The sequence below is a fragment of the Notothenia rossii genome (assembly GCF_949606895.1).
Source record: "Notothenia rossii genome assembly, chromosome: 1".
Taxonomy (NCBI): domain Eukaryota; kingdom Metazoa; phylum Chordata; class Actinopteri; order Perciformes; family Nototheniidae; genus Notothenia; species Notothenia rossii.
The window spans coordinates 43,052,750-43,072,808 of record NC_136912.1 but is presented as its reverse complement, the minus strand read 5'-3'; the positions used below and the strand labels follow the sequence as shown (position 1 = coordinate 43,072,808).

General features: G+C 41.2%; 1 protein-coding gene across 2 annotated transcripts in view; it reads left to right on the top strand.

Annotated features, from left to right (window-relative positions):
- LOC307043664 (endonuclease V-like) overlaps window positions 1-20,059 on the top strand; it is a 126,981-nt gene that overhangs the window by 30,878 nt on the left and 76,044 nt on the right. Inside the window, exons 6-7 of one of the 2 annotated variants that reach the window (XM_079688305.1) lie at window positions 8,131-8,199; window positions 8,489-8,617. In XM_079688305.1, the coding sequence (XP_079544431.1) occupies window positions 8,131-8,199; window positions 8,489-8,617 (198 nt within the window). The remainder of the gene's footprint in view (window positions 1-8,130; window positions 8,200-8,488; window positions 8,618-20,059) is intronic. The other variant, XM_079688306.1, reaches the window with a different exon arrangement.

The following is a 20,059-nucleotide window of genomic DNA, read 5'->3' as shown; positions in this document are numbered from 1 at the left end:
ATGCACAACGAGGCCTATGACGTTTTGAATACAAATCAAGCTGGAAAAATGTCTGGTTGTTCATAGTCTACCTGTGGGACAACAAAATCTAGATTTCATTAATATGCAAATGTTAATTTTGCAGTCTGCAGTCTTTGACCTGTTAAGGAAAGAATAAAAACAAGTCAAAGTTCAATCTGGCGCTTAGCAAGGGTCTAAAGCAGCGGTTTTCAAAGTGTGAGGCGCGCCTCCCCTGGGGGGCGCCAGAGAGCTTCAGGGGTGGTGCAGCGTGAGACACAAAAGAACGAGAAAAAGACGAGTAAAGTGACACTTGCCCACTTGTGGCTGTCTGTGGACAGTGAGTTCCCCCACCTCGCCAAAAAGGCTGTAAAAGTGCTCATTCCCTTCCCCTCCACCTACCTGTGTGAGTGCAGGTTTTCCGCATTGACTTTGATCAAAAGCAAGTACCGGTCAAGGCTGCAGCCAGAGTATGATCTGCGATTATTCCTGTGTGCATCAAAGACGTAGACTCATTGTTCCCACTAAAGTAGGGATGAGTGTAATAAGGAGGCAAAGTTGACGTTCAGTGTGTTGCCGGGAGCATATAAGGATTTATCCACCATGTTGAAAATGTTAAAAAAAAATATGTCTTGAGAACATGGCGTGCGGAAATATACGGGTCGTGCTGCAGCTAGATGTGCCTGTCCTCTGTAAGAAGGTGTAGGCGACTGACATGCAAGGAAGAACGGCTGTCCACAGGCTGTTCCAACTTTAACAACTGTATTAACTTCCAGGGTAGTGAATTGAACATGCAATTGTAATTGGGTGTGTGGTATATTTTCATGCACGGACAGTGGACACGCATGTTCCACAACACACAAACTGAACAACACTCAATTTCCCGATCGCTACCAGCGTCCTTGCGATCTTGTTATAATAACAAGTGCACGTTACTGATGCAATATGGTTGAGACCATTCGGGCTTATTCTAGAGGGGTGCAAGGAATAGTCCAAGTAGTGGGGGAGTTTTATACAATATGTTTAAAACATAAAAATAAAAAGGTTTAAAAAAGTTATTGTTTTATGTTTTAAGGAGGTGACGCTACTCAGCCAATCAAATCGGTGCAGTCAGCACGATAGCTTCAAACACACACACAGACACGAGACAAGAGGAGAGAAACAGTCGGAGTAATTTCAAATGGCGGAAGGTAGACAGCGAAAACAGAGCATTTAATTACATTTTCTCTTACTGGACCTCTTTGAAATGCAATTGAATACCCCTGCATTATAGCAACAACAACAATAATAATAATAATAATAACAGCAATAATAATTGGGAGGGGGGGCGCGGCTGTTCTTATGTTCTCTGAGGGGAGGCTCACCTACCCACACTTTGAAAACCCCTGGTCTAAAGTAACAGGATGAACAGAGTATTCTTCCTTATGTTGATTTACAGACATTTTTAAAGCTTGTCTAAATGAAAAATGTTTTCATAACTTTAATAATTTGAAGCTCCATTACTATAGTGAGAGGAACTCATCATAGAAATAGCATGAACCCGTTTTGCTCTGAGGTGAAGGTGATAATAATTGACCTCAAGTGCATTCCCTGAGCAAAATATAAAATGCTAAGTCCTTGTAGATAACATTGATCTTTGTAAGAGCGGTGATGGGCATTTCTTGTAACGTTGATGATAAGTGCTGCTGAAGTTTCTGAGGGAACCAGCATACATGGCTCTAGCAATCATCTCATCCACAGCCAACTCAATTAGCAGGCAAAGAGACTCTCTACTTATAACCCCAGCGGTCCTCATGTAGTAGTGTAACATGCTAATTCGTATCCATCTCCCTCAATTACTGTTAGTGGCTTTGGCGTCAGAAAATGTTGCCTCGCCTCTGCAGTAGGGAAGAACCTGATCTCTTTGTTTCCACAGAACACGGTCACACATACAGTATCTGCTGATGCTAATCCTTGTGGCTCAGAGTTGTTCATGTTGGGTATTAGGTAACGTCGGCACTACACAACACATCTTTGGGTTCAAGCCATTAGCGTTGGATCGGTTGCTTTGCATGAAACTTTAGAATTCCCTCCCGGTCCATGTAAATATAATTGTCCCTCTGGGGCTCCGTTTAATTTGTCTACAGGCACGTCAAAGATTGCAAAGCCTCTGCCAAACGCCAATGTTTGCGTTTGAGGGCTTGATAGGCAATTAGGTAAGAAGTAATCTGTGAGACACAAGCCATATCAGGCTCCCTACCAAAATTAGCCAGTGAGAAATAGGATTAGCTATTACTAGATACAGTATGCTCATCACCACGTACCAATGACAAGAAATATGCTGCCATACTTGAGTAGATGTCAGAGTGTATCCCAGAACTCTGGCGGCACACAGAGTGTCCTCAAAAAACAGCAAGCAGTGTTTCTGAAGGTCACAGAAACGATTTTCTCTCAGGTGCTGTAATTAAATTTGGCAGCCTCAAAAGCAAAGGTGGAACACAGTGGGCACTAATGGGAAGATGTAACCCATCAAAGCTAAACTATCATCACATTGAGGTACACTGAAAAAATTTAACATTGACTTTAATTAAATGTATTATGTCAACACGTTCCACATAATTGTATAAGGTTAGTTGAAAGCAAATAGTATTAAGTTGAACCAATTCTTTTTTTTAATTTAAACTCAATATTATTGCTTTCAACTAACCTAATACAATGATGTGTAATTTGTTTAGATAATAAAAAATGTTAAGTCAATGTTTCAAATTGTTTTCAGTTTAGTAGTGTTGTACATTTGTGTCTGCCGTACACAGACTAACACTAAAACCTTTGAAGCAATATAAACCTCGACTTAATGTTTGGTTGTAGCTGAAGTCCAGATATGGTTAGCCTAGCTTTAGCGAGGTGACTAAGCAAAGACAACACAAAAGACCTCCTGCAAATTGTTGTTTTGACATTTCTGTTTGTATATGGACTTTTACAAATAAGGTACACAATGCTCAAATGTGAGCTGTAAAGTTGTTGGTAGGTGTATATTTAAATGTTCGGCAGAGCAAGACGAGGCTTAGCTACGCTACCTAACTGATGATATGGATTAGGGGTAGTTCATTAAAGGCTCTACATGACTTTTAGAATATTAATATTTGAGCAGAGAATTAAGTCATCCTGTTTGTGTTGTTGTCCAAACTTATATAAGTACCAGCCGCACATTTATGTAAGTAGATGTGAGGGTGTGTGTCCAACGGGCTAGCTATTGGTAGCAGCTAAAGTTGTCAAGGTTAACAATGTAAGCTCTGTCAGGAATGCCTCTCTTGCCGTTGTTAGCAAGTTAGCTGTTAGCTGTCAGTTCAACCATCAATGTTATACAGGCTGTCCTGGTCCAGCCTTCGAATCGTAGATATGCTATGAATTTCATATTTCAATATTTGTTACACTAATACGGCATTAACGACCAATCCAGTCTCACGACATTTCGTGTTATAGTCACAACATTTAATCTATTGATTCGTGTTCCCCATTTTTTTCGTGACACACAGAACGATTTTAAAAGCAATGTATTTATGTTGGTAGTATGTTTCGTGCCTGCACCACGTATTTTTGTCCGGTCGGGTCTTGGAATACCAGAAGCTGTGTGGTTCATAAAAACATTTTCTTACTCAATATCTTACCCTAAACCTAATCCTATCCCTTTTATTTTTTGTATAATGTCGGAGTTTTTTTGCCGTCCGCGAGGAAAAGAAATGGGGCTCAGAGCCTCAGAATACTGAAATCTGTATTTTTTGTCATATTTTTTTCCTTCTAATTTGTTATTATTTGGTGAAGGCACGAAACATACTACCAATAGAAATAGATTGCTTCTAAAATCGTTCTGTGTCAGAATACTGAAATCTGTCATTTTTTTATCTGTTTTTCCTTCTAATTTGTTATTATTTACATTGCTTTTAAAATCGTTCCGTGTGACATGAAAAATATGCAAAATGCCGTGAGACTGTGTTGTAACGACAGCCATGTATTGTATTTCCCATAACAGTGAAGTAAAATATAATAAATAATAAAAAATAAATAAAGCTTTATATTGGGAACTGTTCTGCTGTTCCTGTTTAATAGAATCGAAACATGACTTTTGAAACAAGTTTTTACAAAAAAATACGTTTTTTTCCTTTAGCAGTAAACAATCGACCACAAGAGTTGATAGTTGTTCTCCAGCTTTTTTAATCTAATTCAACCACGATCTCCGCTTAATTTCTTTGGAAACAAAGAGAGGCATGTCAGAAACCACAACCCTGATAGAGGTGGCTATTAAAACAAGGATTAAAACGCCACCAGAGGTTCTATTGATCCTTTTGAATTGTCTCTCAACAAAACAGCCCCCTGCTTAGTCGCTCTACATTTCTTTAAGTTGAATGCCTAGCAGATGTAAATGTAATGTGTTGTGCTCCTCTACAGAGGCAGGAGAGAGCAGTAAGTTTCTATCTGTGCAGTCTGGAACAAAACAGAAATGATGAAAGAGGAACTTTGCTTTCTCCTTGTCCTCCACGCCCTTTGGGAAAATGCTATCCTTGTTGTCGAGGTTTCTTGATGCTCACTTTCCTTCAGATCTTACGTCCTCTGTATTTTTCTTCCCTGCTCATTTTTTCCCCCTCTCTTCACCTCCAGTGTCTCCCCTCGTTCTCTCCCACTCCAACATTTCCCCCCTTCTCACTTTCATTTTCTACCATCTCATTTCTTTTCTTTTCTCTTTTTTTTTGTTCTCTATGTCTCTCTCTCTGATAGCCTGGCTGTAACGCAAACTAGTGTGTTATTGATGACTTGCTCTGTCTTTCTGACTTCTGCTATTCTGGCGCCAGTCCTACTCAAGCTTCATAGGAGCCAGACCTACAGAAACACACACACACACACACACACACACACACACACACACACACACACACACACACACACACACACACACACACACACACACACACACACACACACACACACACACACACACACACACACACACACACACACACACACACACACACACACACACACACACACACACACACATTGGCCTCCTCCCAGCTGGGATCGAGGGCCCTGTGCGGCCCCTCCTGTCTCCCCACTGGCTGCTTGCTGTAATCAGTCATAGTAGAGCAGACACCCCATCCATCACGGAGGCTAAGCTCCCTTCATGGCTCTGGCCCGTACCCCACAGCCCACCTGTCAGCAGTGCCCGCATCACTACATCTGACTTTGAACCGTCTCTTCCACTGGGGGAGATTTTGGTAGCCAGTCAGTGTTTTCTGTGGTGTTATTTAATCTTTTGTGTAAAAAATGTAATACCAGAGGATCAAATCTTTGTCCAATTGTTTGATATATTTGTTCTTATTAAAAAAAATTGGAGGAATGATACACACGCAACATTTGAATTAGTGTTTCAAAGGAGCAGCAACACACTAATTCAAAACACTGCTGTCGTAAGAACTTTGTGTCACTTAAAAAAAAAAAGTTGTCATACATGCTTCACCTCACATTACAAAGAACACAAAATAGATGCAACAAGACCACATTGGTTTATGCTTCTGCCTTCACATCACAAGCAATGTCATCCCTGGCTGGGGAACGGGGAAAATATCTCCATGTATGCAACATCCAACCCTGGACAGACCCCACCTCACTGCCTCCTTCTCCTCTCCGTCTTCTTCTCTCTCTCCCCTACTGCCTCCGTGTTTTCCCTAAAGAGATTTCTATTTGGAGTGCTAAGGCTCAGAATGATTTGTCTTCAATTTCTGGTGTTTTTTGTGATCAATTTGAAAAGTGCAAAAACATTTCATTCTTTAATAATGAAAGAAACAGTGAAGTGTTTTGCAGAATTGCAAACAAAATGCAAAGAGGAAACTGTTGTTGGCTTTATCTTATTACATTTACGGTTTAAAGCTTTTGTCTTAGCACTCATTTCCAGTGTATAAGCAATCAGCAAAAGGTAATTATGAATTTATCAAGTCAATGGTTTGATAGCATCTTAGTGGAAGAGTTGGTAAAATGCTTACAAAAAGTCATACAGTGATCTGTCTTGTCGAACTCTGGATATACAGTCCCCTCCAAAACTATTGGAACAGCGAGGCCAATTGCTTTATTTTTGCTGTACACTGAAAACAATTAGGTTTGACATCGAAAGATGAATATGAGACAAAAGGTCAGTATTTCACCTTTTCATTCCAGGTATTTACATCTAGATCTGTTAAACAACTGAGGAGATAGCACCTTTTGTTTGAACCCACCCATTTTTCATGTGAGCAAAAGTATTGGAGCAGAGACTTAAAAAAGTGTGAAAAGTGAATAATACTTAGTATTTAGTGGCAAATTCTTTGCTTGCAATAACTGCATCAAGCCTGCGACCCATTGACATCACCACACTTGTGCATTCTTCTTCTTTGTGATGCTCTTCAGGGCTTTCACCACAGCCTCTTTCAGTTGTTGTTTGTTTCGGGGGCTTCTCCCTTCAGTCTCCTCTTCAGCAGGTGAAATGCACGCTCAATAGCGTTGTAGTCTGGAGATTGATTTGGCCTGTCTGAAACCTTCCACTTCTTTCCCCTGGTAAACTCCTTGGTTGTTTTGGCAGTGTGTTTTGGTCGTTGTCTTGCTGCATGATGAAGGATCTCCCAATCAGTTTGGTTCTACCTCTCTTTAAATTGGCAGACAAAATGTTTCTGTAGACTTCTGAGTTAATTTTGCTTCTGCCATGATGTGTTACATCATCAATGAAGACCAATGAGCCGTTCAGAAGAAGCAATACAAGAACAATGAGCTTGTGTGTTTCTTTCTTTCTCCACACATTGGCCTTTCCATCACTTTGGTAAAGGTTCATCTTTGTCTCATCAGTCCATTAAACTTTGTCCGAGAACTTTTAAGCCTTGTCTCTGTGCTTTTTGGCGAATTCAAATCTGGCCTTCCTATTCTTGTTGCTAATGAGTGGTTTGCATCTTTTAGTGTAGCCTCTTTACTTTTGTTCCCAAAGTCTTCCGCTAACGCTGGATTGTGATACCTTCGCTCCTGCCCTCTGGAGGTTGTTGGAGATGTTTTCTTTACAATTCTCACAATGTTTCTGTCATCAACTGCTGATGTTTTCCTTTGTCAACCAGTTTGAAGTGTGTTGCTCAGTACACCAGTGCTCTCTTTCTTCTTCAGGACATTCTAAATGGTTGTACTGGCTATGGCCAATGTTTGTGCAACGACTCTGATGGATTTTCCATCTTCTCTCACTTTCAAAATTGCTTGCTTTTCTCCCTTAGGCAGCTCTCTAGTCTTCATGTTGGTTACACCGTTTTGACTTTAAATGCAGTCTGCAAAGGGAAAACCCAAAGCTAAAACTGAGAGTAGACATGCAGTGCTATTTATTCTTTAGCCCTTCATCCCAGCCCTATTTTATGGTACTGAGACGGATACGATACATGATTATTAATGTTGATTGAATATTTATCTGACACACAACAGCTGTCAAATCAAGACCTTTGCAAACTGTATTCACGGAGTAGAGGTTCACGGAGTAGATTTGTCTTTGTCAGTGTCAATAGAGAAATTGGTTAATAAAGCTAATGTATAAACAAAACAAATACATGGGGAAAAGGACATTTTGTTGACATTTGTAGTTTGTAAAGACAAAAAACATTTTGTACCAAAAAATCATTTACCATTTCTTTTTTTGAATTTCCATACATTTTAATAAACAAAATGGTAATCCAGTCCAAAGTAGGGCTTGTCAGTACCTTAAAGTTTATCCTTCATACAACACGCACAGCTGTTTCTGCATTGTAACGTAATGTAATTCCCAGTTGCTCAGGTTAGCACATTAAAAGAATAGTCACATTATCAGGACTACTAGATGCCTGGTTAACATTTTTACTCAATCCTTTCTTTTTCCGTAGAAATATCATTTCATGTTTTTTTAAGAAAACACTCAAATATAAAGCAAATTCATTGGTGTTTCCTTCAGAACATTACTATAGTTTGGAGTTTTAGAACATACCACAGCTCCAGAAGTGTATCCATGAGACTGAAGTCACACAGAATGCAAGCCTCCATGGTGGCGGGTTAATATTTAGATTCTCTTGTATTGCCATATGCTGTACATCTTTTTTGACTTTGATTTTTGTTTTGTTGCCCCCGCAGATCGCTGCTCTGCAGAAAGGAGGAGACAGCTTCCCCCTCACAGCCGCCTCGGGCAAAGTGCTTGGAAAGGTGCGTCAAAGGACACACACACACACACACACACACACACACACACACACACACACACACACACACACACACACACACACACACACACACACACACACACACACACACACACACACACACACACACACACACACACACAACAAAACTTTTAAACAAAGGTGCTGTTTTGTTGCTGCTGACTTCAAAGAGCACCCACCCTGCTAGAAGTCATACACCGTATATATTAGGGTCATACTGAATTAAACTCCTCTGCCTATCAGTTACAAGAGACATTTATTTTTCCGTCCAGGCCTTGCGAAGCTGCAACAAAAGCTCTAAGCCGGTGTACGTGTCCGTTGGCCACAGGATCAGTTTGGACACAGCTGTACGCCTCACACACTGCTGCTGCCGCTACCGAGTCCCAGAGCCCATCAGACAGGTACACACACACACACACACACACACACACACACACACACACACACACACACACACACACACACACACACACACACACACACACACACACACACACACACACACACACACACACACACACACACACACACACTCACAGACACACACACACACACACACACACACACACACACACACACACACACACACACACACACACACACACACACACACACACACACACACACACACACACACACACACACACACACACACACACACACACACACACACACACACACACACTGCCAGTCAACAATGATGAGTAGCTAGAGGAAAGCCCATCCTGTAGAAAAGGTAGAGCACGAGGCGAGAGCAGAAGTGGTGGGAGTGAGCGCCCATCTCCTGCTGTGAGGTGTGATCATCACGCTGTGTGTTTCAGCAGCACTGCAACAGAGATTTGTAATTGTACTTGTAAAAAAATGTAACCATTTAAATTAGGGATGCTCTGATTTTTTGATTTCAGAAGCAAAATCCTGTTTCGGACCATTATAGAATGCATATTGAAAGAAACTAGTCCGATAGTGTGACAGCACTTTGTTGGAAAAAGTGTTTCGGACACTTTAAAAAAAAAAAAAAAAACACTACTGCATTAAGCGCCCCCCGCAAACAATGTAAGCATACATACGTATGCATACTTTTTTTGACAGCTATTCAATTAAACGAGTCACAGGTCCAAACTGCACCACTAGAAAAACACCCAATAAGTCTGAACTGCATGTCCTCCAGATTGTACATGTTCTATTGTCCTTCTTGTCCTATTGCACAATTCTTTGTGCATGCTATTTACAGAATATTTCTAACAAATTATGCTAATGCAAGTGTTGCATTAGGGTAATTGTGTCGTGGACATTTCCCCAGTATAAATGCTGCTTACGCCTATGGTGACAGCGAACATTTTGTAGCTCCAAGGCAGACAGACAATCCTTTTTTTCGTGCCCTGGAGCAACAAATCTGTTGCTTTTATACTAAAATACCTTTGCACAGACAACATGACGTAGGTGTGTCATTTACTGTCATTCTGCAACAAAGGATTGCAAAAGGAAATGCTGTTGAAGTTCATTTATTGGTTATTATTCCTACATCTGAGTGACAAGCTGATGACTAAGTATCACAAACTGGTGTCATTTATCAAGCTGCTCACTGACCTTTACGCTTCATTTGTATGTTTGCGTTTTTATTTATTCTAACAATTAAAACAAAAATTGCTTGTGTTTACAGTTGTAACCGGCAGTGTGAGCGACTCATCTTGTAAGTCTGTGTGTGTCATAGCCTCTGTGTAGCCTCTCCAATAGTGTCACAAATGTACAAGTTGCAGTTCCACACTTTTTACAGATGTGTAGTCAAAATGAAAGCTATGTTTAAAAATGGCTCTGGTGCGAGCTAGCCCTGGCTGATGTTGCATCAGAAGATGGTGTCCTTTTTTTATTTAAGTTTAAAAAAAAAAAACTACATGCGTGTAGACTATGCTTGAGAGTTTCTGAATCACATGTATAGGCAGGGAGAACAAAGTTAAAAGAGGTTTAGGATAAAAATACAAACATTTTAACAACCCAACTGCAAGATAAAAGTACTTTAAATTGAGGAAAAGTGTGAACAGAAAAATGTACAGGTTAATGAGAGTGGTTTTGACAAGATCTAAAAAAGTTTTGTCTCAAACATGGATAGTTGTTTTAAAGGCAGTTATAAACAGATCCCTCGTCCTGCCTCAGGCTCTTTGTCTTCCTGCCACTAGGCTGTGCTGTGCTTCTGCTGCTCACTGTGCTTTAACCCAATGCACATAAAACACATGCATCTCAAAATCATTTTTTTGCCAGCGGAGCTGCAATATCAATGGCTAGCTCATCCTGTCCAGTGGACATCAAAGAGAACCACGCACACTCTCACCTTCTCTGGCCACTCTCTGCCACCACTGTCTTTATTTCTCTCTCCGTTCAACAGTTTCCCTTCCTCTCCCTGACTTCCACTTTACCCTTCTTTCTCTCCATCTTCCATTTTTGCTCTGTGTTCTTTCCCTCTCTGCCACAGATATTTATATTCTCTTTATTGCTGACATCACAGAAAAACTCTCACAGATCGAGGCTCTTGTGAGTGTCATGTTCAGAGCTAAAGTCTGAGTTGCTCTTTTGTGGGCAAGACTCATGTCCCAAAAGGTTTGAGAAACCTCAGTTGCAGCTTTTTGGGGAGAAACAAATAGAAAAGATGTAAATCTGAGAGGATCACTGAGTGACGTAACGGCTACGTTTTTGAAGTTTGAAGTAGAGAAGAGAAAAGCTGCAGTATTCTGCCCCTCTGTCCAGACTCTTATCATGGCTAACTGAGGGCAAACACATGCAGACCTACTAATACAAGTGCAAAGAAGGCAAGAACTCCACAGATAAATGCTGACAGTGTGTTGTGTCAAGTTATAGTTCTCGTCCAACCATATACTGTACAGTGGCACCATTGGTTTGTTGATTACGGTTTTGAAGCATCAAGTTTGGCATTTTGCCTTTTGCCATCTTGTTTTTTTGGATTAAAGGTTCCATGTCATGGCCATTTCTACTGATCATAATTCCGTTGTTGAGGTATACTAGAATATATTTATATTGTGCAATGTTCCAAACTCACATTGGTTTCTCATACAGCATCTCTGTATAGTATGTGTATTCACTCTCTGTCCTAAACGGCTTGTTGGAGCTCCTGCCCCCCCTCCCTGTGAGCCCGCTGTTCTCTGATTGGTCAGCTCGCCCACTCTGTTCTGATGAGTCCACCACCATTACAGTGAAACATCAGTGATTATGTTTTACAATGGCGTTTGTTAGCAACCAGAAAAGGACACCAGTAATGACAATGAGATGAGAATGCTGCGTGGGGTCTGGGTGCTGTGTTGGCGGGACGTTGCGGGGCTCGCTGCTCCGCCCTTTGAGGCTCAAGGAGCGGACAATGTGAGCTGGATTACTGGTGTGGTTTCCTGGTTGCTGCGTGGGGTCTGCGAGACAGTGAGACACCGCGGAACCCAGCCCGAAACCAGCCCAAACACACACACACCCGCAGCCTGGCTGTGAGTCTGTGTGTGAGCAAACACACAGACTCACAGCTTCGCCGCGTCCCGCCGTCTCAGGCTGAGTAATCCCAGGAAGAAAACAATGGAAAAAGAGAATTGTCCAACGGGAAGTTCTGGAGCAGCATAGACAGGTCTTTTCTGTGTTAGAGTTGTACTCGCTACAGGGTGTACTTTGAGGGTTTATGACTTTGCAGAGTGTTTACATGCAGAAAAAGCTACATAACAAACAAGGAGACGGGTAATAACTGGAAAAGTATGTCATGGGACCTTTAAGCAAGTGTGTCGAGTCAAGTATAACACTGAGCAAATAATTTAAGGCAACCAAATAGTTGAAATGAACCTTTTTTGTAATGCAAACACAGGGTCAAAGAGTTAAAGTTCTAAATCAAAAACAAAGAGTGCCAAAACCAAGCTTGTAGCCAACTGTCAATCACAAGGGAAGCCCCGCCCGAAAGCAGCCTGAGTACTCATCAATTTTAATCTAAATAGGACCTTAATTTACAAAATGATCAGCATGCTGTATTGAAGAATACAAAAAATTAGCAATTGAGAATATAAATTTAGTCAATAAATCAAACGAGAAGTACTGGACATTTTCTCGTAGACGACGTTGATAACGTAGCAGGTGGTCTTTCACAAGGATTTTCCCATGAAGGCCACAGCTTATGGCAGCATTTTCTTAATCATCAACCATTCAGTGAGCCCTCATACCCTGAAAGGAATCTGCATTCTTAGTTTCTCCACTGATTTCAGTTTTAAAGAATTATTTAAAATAAATTATGTTATAGTTAATTTTATGGTGACCTCCTTGTGTGACATTTTTTTTTCTTTCACTTTCTGGTATTTTATAGTTATTTTGTCACTGTAAATGACTTTGATAAATTCCTACCTTCAGACCTAAATATTTTCATTTATTTTTTCGTTTTAAAAACGTACTGCTTGTTGTGATTTCGCCATGATTTAAAGGTCAAAGATGTATTTGGGTAAATCATGGGAGCCCTCCCGGGGAACTCTACCGATTTGGTACATGAAGGTCGTCAGGTCAGTTTGAGTGCTACGACACAAAGTCTGCTTTACAAACTGTGGGCATGGAGCTTGGAAGACATGAGTATTCACACTGCACAAGGATCTCATTAAGATATACTGTACTGGATGCATTTATCCCAGGGGTTTATGATCTGACACTGACATAACCCCCCTGCCCGAGCAGCCCTTCCCTCCCCTTGGTAAGAAAATGCTACATTTTGCAACTTCTTCAAGTGCTTTAACTGCCCCCCGAGCGGTGTATCAGACACTGCTGCAGCTGTTACTGCTCTTCTGACTGCTAGACGGCCAAATGAGCAGCCACACTACAATAACTAACTTTAAGTATCAGAACACTGCAGGCTGCTGTCCCTGTCTCCGCCCTCAATATCCACAGCTGGGAGAAGTACTCAGATCTTGTACTTGAGTAAAAGTAGAAGTACCAGAGTTTAGGAATACTCTGTTACAAGTAAAAGTCCCGCATTAAAATATTACTCAAGTAAAAGTACAAAAGTATTAGCATCAACATTTACTTAAAGTACCAAAAGTAAAAGTACTCGTTACGCAGAGTGGTCCATTTCATGTATTTATTTATAGAAGGACCATACATACAAAATACATTAATCTCAGCAAAGAGAAGAGATGCAATATGCCAGATTATAGCTAATAGCTCATTTCCATCTGTGGTCCTCACATACATATCCTCACATACATATATATGATATGTTTTATAATGATTGATCATGAAAGTGTTCTCAAAGCTGGTAAAGGTGCAGCTAGTTTGAATGACTTTGTATACTGCAGGGTAGCTTGTGAATTTACTCCAGGTGGAACTAAAGTCTGATTTAACACTTGATTATATTTCAAATCATTCATCCACATCTGTAAAGCAACTAAAGGTATTACATAGATGTAGTGGAGTAGACATCTACTTATGGTGCAATGACCTAAAGACTGTACAAAAAAAACCATTTGTACTGACAAGACCTTTATTAAGCAATTTGCATAATGTTTTTATATTTATAAGCAGTGCTTTTCTGTCTATATGAAGACACGTACGATTTGAAGAAGGAGCAAACTTTATGTCAGAAGCTGAAGAAGGATAACAAACAGGTTTATTCATCAACGCTGTTTCATTGATCAGTTTTCTGTCGAAAAATCAATCGTCAGTAGCTCAGTCTATGGGGACTTGGTAGATGGAGGGGTGCCTGTACGCCTGGCTCATGGGCACTCCCACCGTCACACACTGCTCCCTGAGGGTGTGTGGAGCTGGCTCAGGAGGGAGAGCACTCATCCAACAATCAGAGCTCAGCTTTGAGCCCCAGCCCTGCAGCTGACATGTCGAATCTCGTGCGGCAAATGACTGAACCCTGTGTGAATGTTAGCCTGATGAGCAGGGGTCTCCTTTTATGGAATCCTTCGCTTCTGTTTGATGGAAAGGGTATATGAGGCTTGCTGTAAATGTTTTAATACTCAGATTTGTAACGTGACCTGCTGCTTCTTCAGAGTATCAGCACACTGGTGTTCTTTTTCTAAAACTCTAAATGCAAATGAACCCTTTACTCTTTTTCTATTCCCCTTCTTCTCGTCCTCTCTCTTCACCATCTTAAAAGATCCTCTCACTTCACATCATGCCTGAAACGAACCCCTCCTTCCACAGCTTGAGATAAAAGATGAAAGGAAAGTATGACATCATGGTTGGATTCTGCAGTAAAGGCTCATGTGTGAAAGCACTGCAGCAGAATCTCATGTATTCCACAAAGCTAAAGCACATGCACATACAGACACATGCACGCACAGGTTCAGACTAATTCACGCCCCATCTCAGCCGGGCTCCCTCACACCATTAAATTCTCACACTGTCTATGTCCCACCTGCGTGTGAAGGGAGTATAAGGAGCTGACACCTGTCTGCACATTCGTCTCCGGTCAGTGTGACATCAATAGAGTGACAATTTGAGGCCAGAGAGAGGAAGCTGACGCATCAGACGGATGTTGCATTAGCGGCCACTCTGATCCCTCTAGCAGCACATTGTGGCTGTGGCTCATCGTCTCTGTCCACAGAAACTCCTTCCTCAGAGCTCGGCTGCATCTCATTGTGTTTCACTGGCACACTGCCATCATCAGAGCTGGAGCTGACTCTTCTGTTGATGCTTATTAGCAGAGTTGAATCCAGTTATGAAACAGTGTTGTGATACAAAACCTTTTATTTGCAGATTTATTGGAGCTACAAGTCTCAAAGTGAAGAAAGACCTGTAGCTAAGTGTATGCAATTGTGTTTCAGTAACAAACCAAGTTGCGGTACTGTTTTTTTACTTCCGTATCATCATCATCATCATCATCATCATCATCACTATGTAACACTTGCGCTTCTATCGGCTAGCGCTTCAACACATTGCATGTGATAGGATCAGGACATCTGTAAGCGGTTTGACCAATCAGAACAGATCCGGCCAGCTAACCAATCAGAGCAGACTGGGCTCTGGTTTCAGACAGAGGGTGAAAAGAGGTCCAAAACATGCACAATTACATAATTATATTAATAATATGAATATTAAATTTCCAATTTTAACGGTATGCTCCCTAGATCTGGGTCTAAATAGAGCAAGTCATGTCCAGATGGCAATAGTTGATTTGCGAAACGGTGCTAAACTTTGCTGCACAACCGTTTCTTACATCAACCATCTCACACAAGTTTTTGCAAATCATGTTTTACAATACGGAGATGACGAAGCACAAAAGACATCACAGTTTCTTAAAACATGTCAACATCACCACACACACACACACACACACACACACACACACACACACACACACACACACACACACACACACACACACACACACACACACACACACACACACACACACACACACCTCCTGTTCCTTCCTTCCTTCCTCTCTTTCGGCCGTCAATTAAAATCCTCTAATGGACAGCAGTAGAAGTGAAACCTAATTCTGTGAGCTCTGAGCTAATGTTCTCTGACAAACACACTGGTGCTTTGTCAGTGGTTCTTAGTGGAATTAGCTGGCCTGTATCTTTCTCAAACTGATACAAAAAAAGAAGAAATAAGAATGGTTGTAATGGATGGCATTAAGTTTGCACAATAATTATAATATCTGTAGACATTGCACGATGAAAAATTGAAGTAAACAGTAATAGCAAGATAGCTGATTGCATTGGTTATCTGCAAGCTTCTGTTATGTTATGCAGAACAAAAATAATGGGCTGAGCAACTAATAAATATAAGAAGATATAAAGGACCATTACCGAAGACTCAGTTCTCTCATTCCAACTTCTAGAACATGACACGCCACTCAAGTTGTCAAAGTTCACATTTGCTATGTCTTCGTTTTAGTTTGCGACAAACTTTTCTGGTGATGTGAATAATGTGAAAACTAGCTTATAGCTAACTTTAGACAGACTAACATTAATCATTGTTACAGCCATAAGAAAGAAAACATTTGGGCCTGAATTTGTTATCCGCAACATAAAATAAGAACACTGAACCCAAGAGTCTGTTTAGAAATATTCAGGAAATATTGGCCAGCCACACCAGGGGGCCTTAGAACCTTCAGCCCCTCCTCAAACTATAAAGAAACATGGCATAAATTAAACTTACTGTAACACAAAAAACATAAAACCTAGCCTTCCAGGTCCTCCATCCTAAAAAAGAAACTAAAAGTAAACAGGGACAAAATAAACACACAATCACCTGAACTGAGGTGAGCTGAGGACTGCAAACAAAAGCCTCCTTCTCCTCCAGCCTTCCTAATATATGGCAGCCGAGAGCAGATCAGGTGCACCTGAGCAAAAAGAACAAAGAGGAGAGGAGAGAGAATACAAGAAGGAGGGAGCCACAACACTTGTTTACAACACTTTTACCACTGCCACTGTTTCACTATGTTTTAGCACGTCACACAAATATTTCAGTGGTTTATGTCAGGAATACAAAAAGTAACAAACATTGTACATCACCAAGACAAAGTTTTGTTGATCTTGGTCTCTCTGCCTTTGTTTGTTTGTATGTATTTATAGAAGGGCCGCGCATACAAAAACATTAATCTCAGCAAAGAGAAGAGATGCAATATGCCAGATTAAAGAGACCTGAATATTTTCTCCAAAATGATGTCTTAGAAACATCTGATTAAAGAGATTGTCGGAAAACAAAAGGGCCCAACCACCATGACACCACATAACAAGTAAATTGCACAGTCCCATGCTGTGTCTCAAACCGCGTACTTCTGCACTTACATTTGCTGTTTTATGTGCGTCCTAATTCAAGGTACGGACAAATGCAGTTCACTGATGATGGGCTCATTACTGTAAAAAGGGAATGTTTTCACCCTTAAAGACCGGCATCTGGCCTACGTAACCCAAGTTGCGGGACCAGCAACGATTTTGTTTGCTCTGGTAAACACAGCTAAATACAATAATTGGATACACAATGTATTAAACATACCACTACACTGTGTTTAAAAGAAGCCACCATTCAATGAGTTTGGTTAATTGAGCATTTTGCTACAGTGAACGATAACCTTTCTAGCTAGCTGGTTAGCTAGCAGTGATCGTCGCTTACAGTGAGGACACAGCCGCCATGTGTTTTCGAGACAACACTTGTTCACACACTGCACAAGTCTTTACAGTGTACAACATGGTCTGCTAAGGAAAGTATCCAAATTGAGAAAGAAAAGTGTCCTCATGTTTCTTTTCACTCCTCACATCCAGGCAAACATCAATCCAGTGGACTGATCTGTTTCAACACGTTGGTTTATGTTTCCGTGTCACATGTGTATTCCTGGGCTACTTTGGTCCATTGGTCATTAACTCAGGATGTAATCCATTAGTCCCCAGTCCCCCCTCTTCCTCTTCCTCCTCCGCACACACTGATGGGAAGGCATCCACATGTAATGGGACTCGGAGGAGCAGTCTGAGACGAACAGTAACAGTTTCCTGACTTCCCTCTGTCTGAGAGCTTTGTACTGAGTGGAACTCACTAATTATGTTCCCTCCTCTTCTGCAGTCACCTGTCAATCAATCAATGTTTATTTATATAGCCCAATATCACAAATGTTACATTTGTCTCAGTGGACTTCACAGTTTGTACAGAATATCAGTATGACAATACGACACCCTGTACACTGTGTTGTCAAGTTGCGTACTCACTTTATACCAAATGTTTCCAACAATTTTCTAACCCAGATAAAAGCGGCGCATTGCATTTGTGTGCCAGTAATGGAATTGTATCTCCTGAGCATGTATTACCTTTTGTTGTCCGCCAGAAATCATTGTAAATGTGCTCTAGAATTCAGATTTAAGCCTGATTTTTATGATATTGGAAGATTTTACCCTATAATCTTTTCACCGTCTGAAGGACTTTAGTCACCCTTTGGACGTCTGATTTTATGTTATCAGAGAAACATTAGCCTTTATCCGGTAGCACCTCCTTCATATCTTCACCATAAACACTCAGATTTTTGATGTGCTTTATTTAGTGTTTTTCCTGGTTTTAATTACAGAAGTGTACGAGACATCTGCGTTAATTCCATTTAAAAGCTCCTGATGAACAATGTATTAATCCTCAACACACCAACCCCTGGTTGTTGATATTGTTGGGATTCAAAGCCCCCTAGTTTCAGAAAATGAAGAATTGTATATTCAAAGTTTGTCTTGCTAAGTACCACAGGTCTATGAGCTTTTTGTGTAGCTGACGTTCACCCATGGCAGCATTAAAGCCCCGCAGAGCAACCAATGACGGAAAGACTCTTTGGATATTGAATGTGTACAGTTTCCCCACTAAGAGGTAATACATGTGGCTCTGTCTGCATTTCGGGTTGCCATACACCCCCCCTCCCTCCCCTGTGAAGGAAGACAGAAAATGTAAAAGCTGCACTCCCAGATTGCAAAAACAGATGGAATTTCAATGTGAGTGATCGGCAATGGGGAGCCTGCATGCATTGAATAAATAGATTGAGGGATGGATTTGGGTGTGGGTATAAGGGAAGAAGAAGAGGAGGAGGCGTGCAGTGTGTTTGTGTGTGTGAGCGCTCAGATTTATATGGCTGATGTGTGTTGTTTGTGCAGTTATTGAACACTAGTATATATTTGTATCTGAGAAGAAGCAGGATTTTTTGTTTTATGCTTTGTTTGTTTGTTTTAGCGCTGCAGTCTGCGGATGCAACAATTCATTGTGCACCCTGCAGGCATAACAAAGTGGATATCTTAATGTGTGTGTGTGTGTGTGTGTGTGTGTGTGTGGTGTGTGTGTGTGTGTGTGTGTGGTGTGTGTGTGTGGTGTGTGTGTGTGTGTGTGTGTGTGTGTGTGTGGGGTGTGTGTGTGTGTGTGTGTGTGTTGTGGTCTCTCTCATGTCACCATCAGCCTCCGTGTGTGTGTGTGGTTCGCTTTTGATGAGTCCCAGCTTTTTAAACTTCCCCTCACCTTGTTGTTCTCCTCAATTTGTTCGTCCTCACTGTAACTGTTTTCCTCTTCTGTCTGCATCTCTCATCCATCCATCTATCTCCACCCCCGCCCCCCCCCGCTGCTCCGTCTCCACCTCTGAATATTCAGGCCCTCAGAGCTGGTGTATTTTTGGTTGTTGTTACCTCTGCAGTAACACAAACACGGCCCATATACGCAAACACATACACACTTAGACAGGCAGCTTTGCCACAATGAACACACACACACACCGATTCACACAAACGATGCTGTCAACTGCAACAAAAAAGTACCTGGCGTTGTGAGACCGTTGAGACTCGCTAACTGGGAAGATTATTCTTACAGGGATTTCACACATCACTGCGCTCCATCCTATGGCTCCACCCTGTATCAGCACTGCTATTCCAGCAATGAATACTAATATTATACACTTCCTACACAAAGGTTGACTGTAAGTAGTGTGACTAGAAATGTATGGTGCTTGTTTTTGGTTTTGTGAATACTTCTCCTTATCAGTTTTCTTGTATACGCTGAGTTTTGTGTTTTGGCAGTCGGCGGAATAAATTAGATGGGGTTTTGAACTTTTTAACTGAAAAGATGAAGACAGCCGCACATATGTGACCCGCTCTATCGAAGGTCGGAGTCGGAAGTCGCATGGCTCATTTCAAAATGAACGTGGATTTGCGTAAAAAAATGTTTTCGGGGTTCAGGTGTTTTGTTTGATTTTAAATAAACAAGGTCTTGGCTTTCAGAATATGAAACTTTTATTCCAAATCACACGATAAATACATAGCTTGTAAAGGGAAGATGACAGGCACCTCGCACTCTGCTCTTTCGCAGCGCTGCTTCCCTCCCTCCGGCTAAGATTATTCCCCTCCCTCCGGCTAAGATTA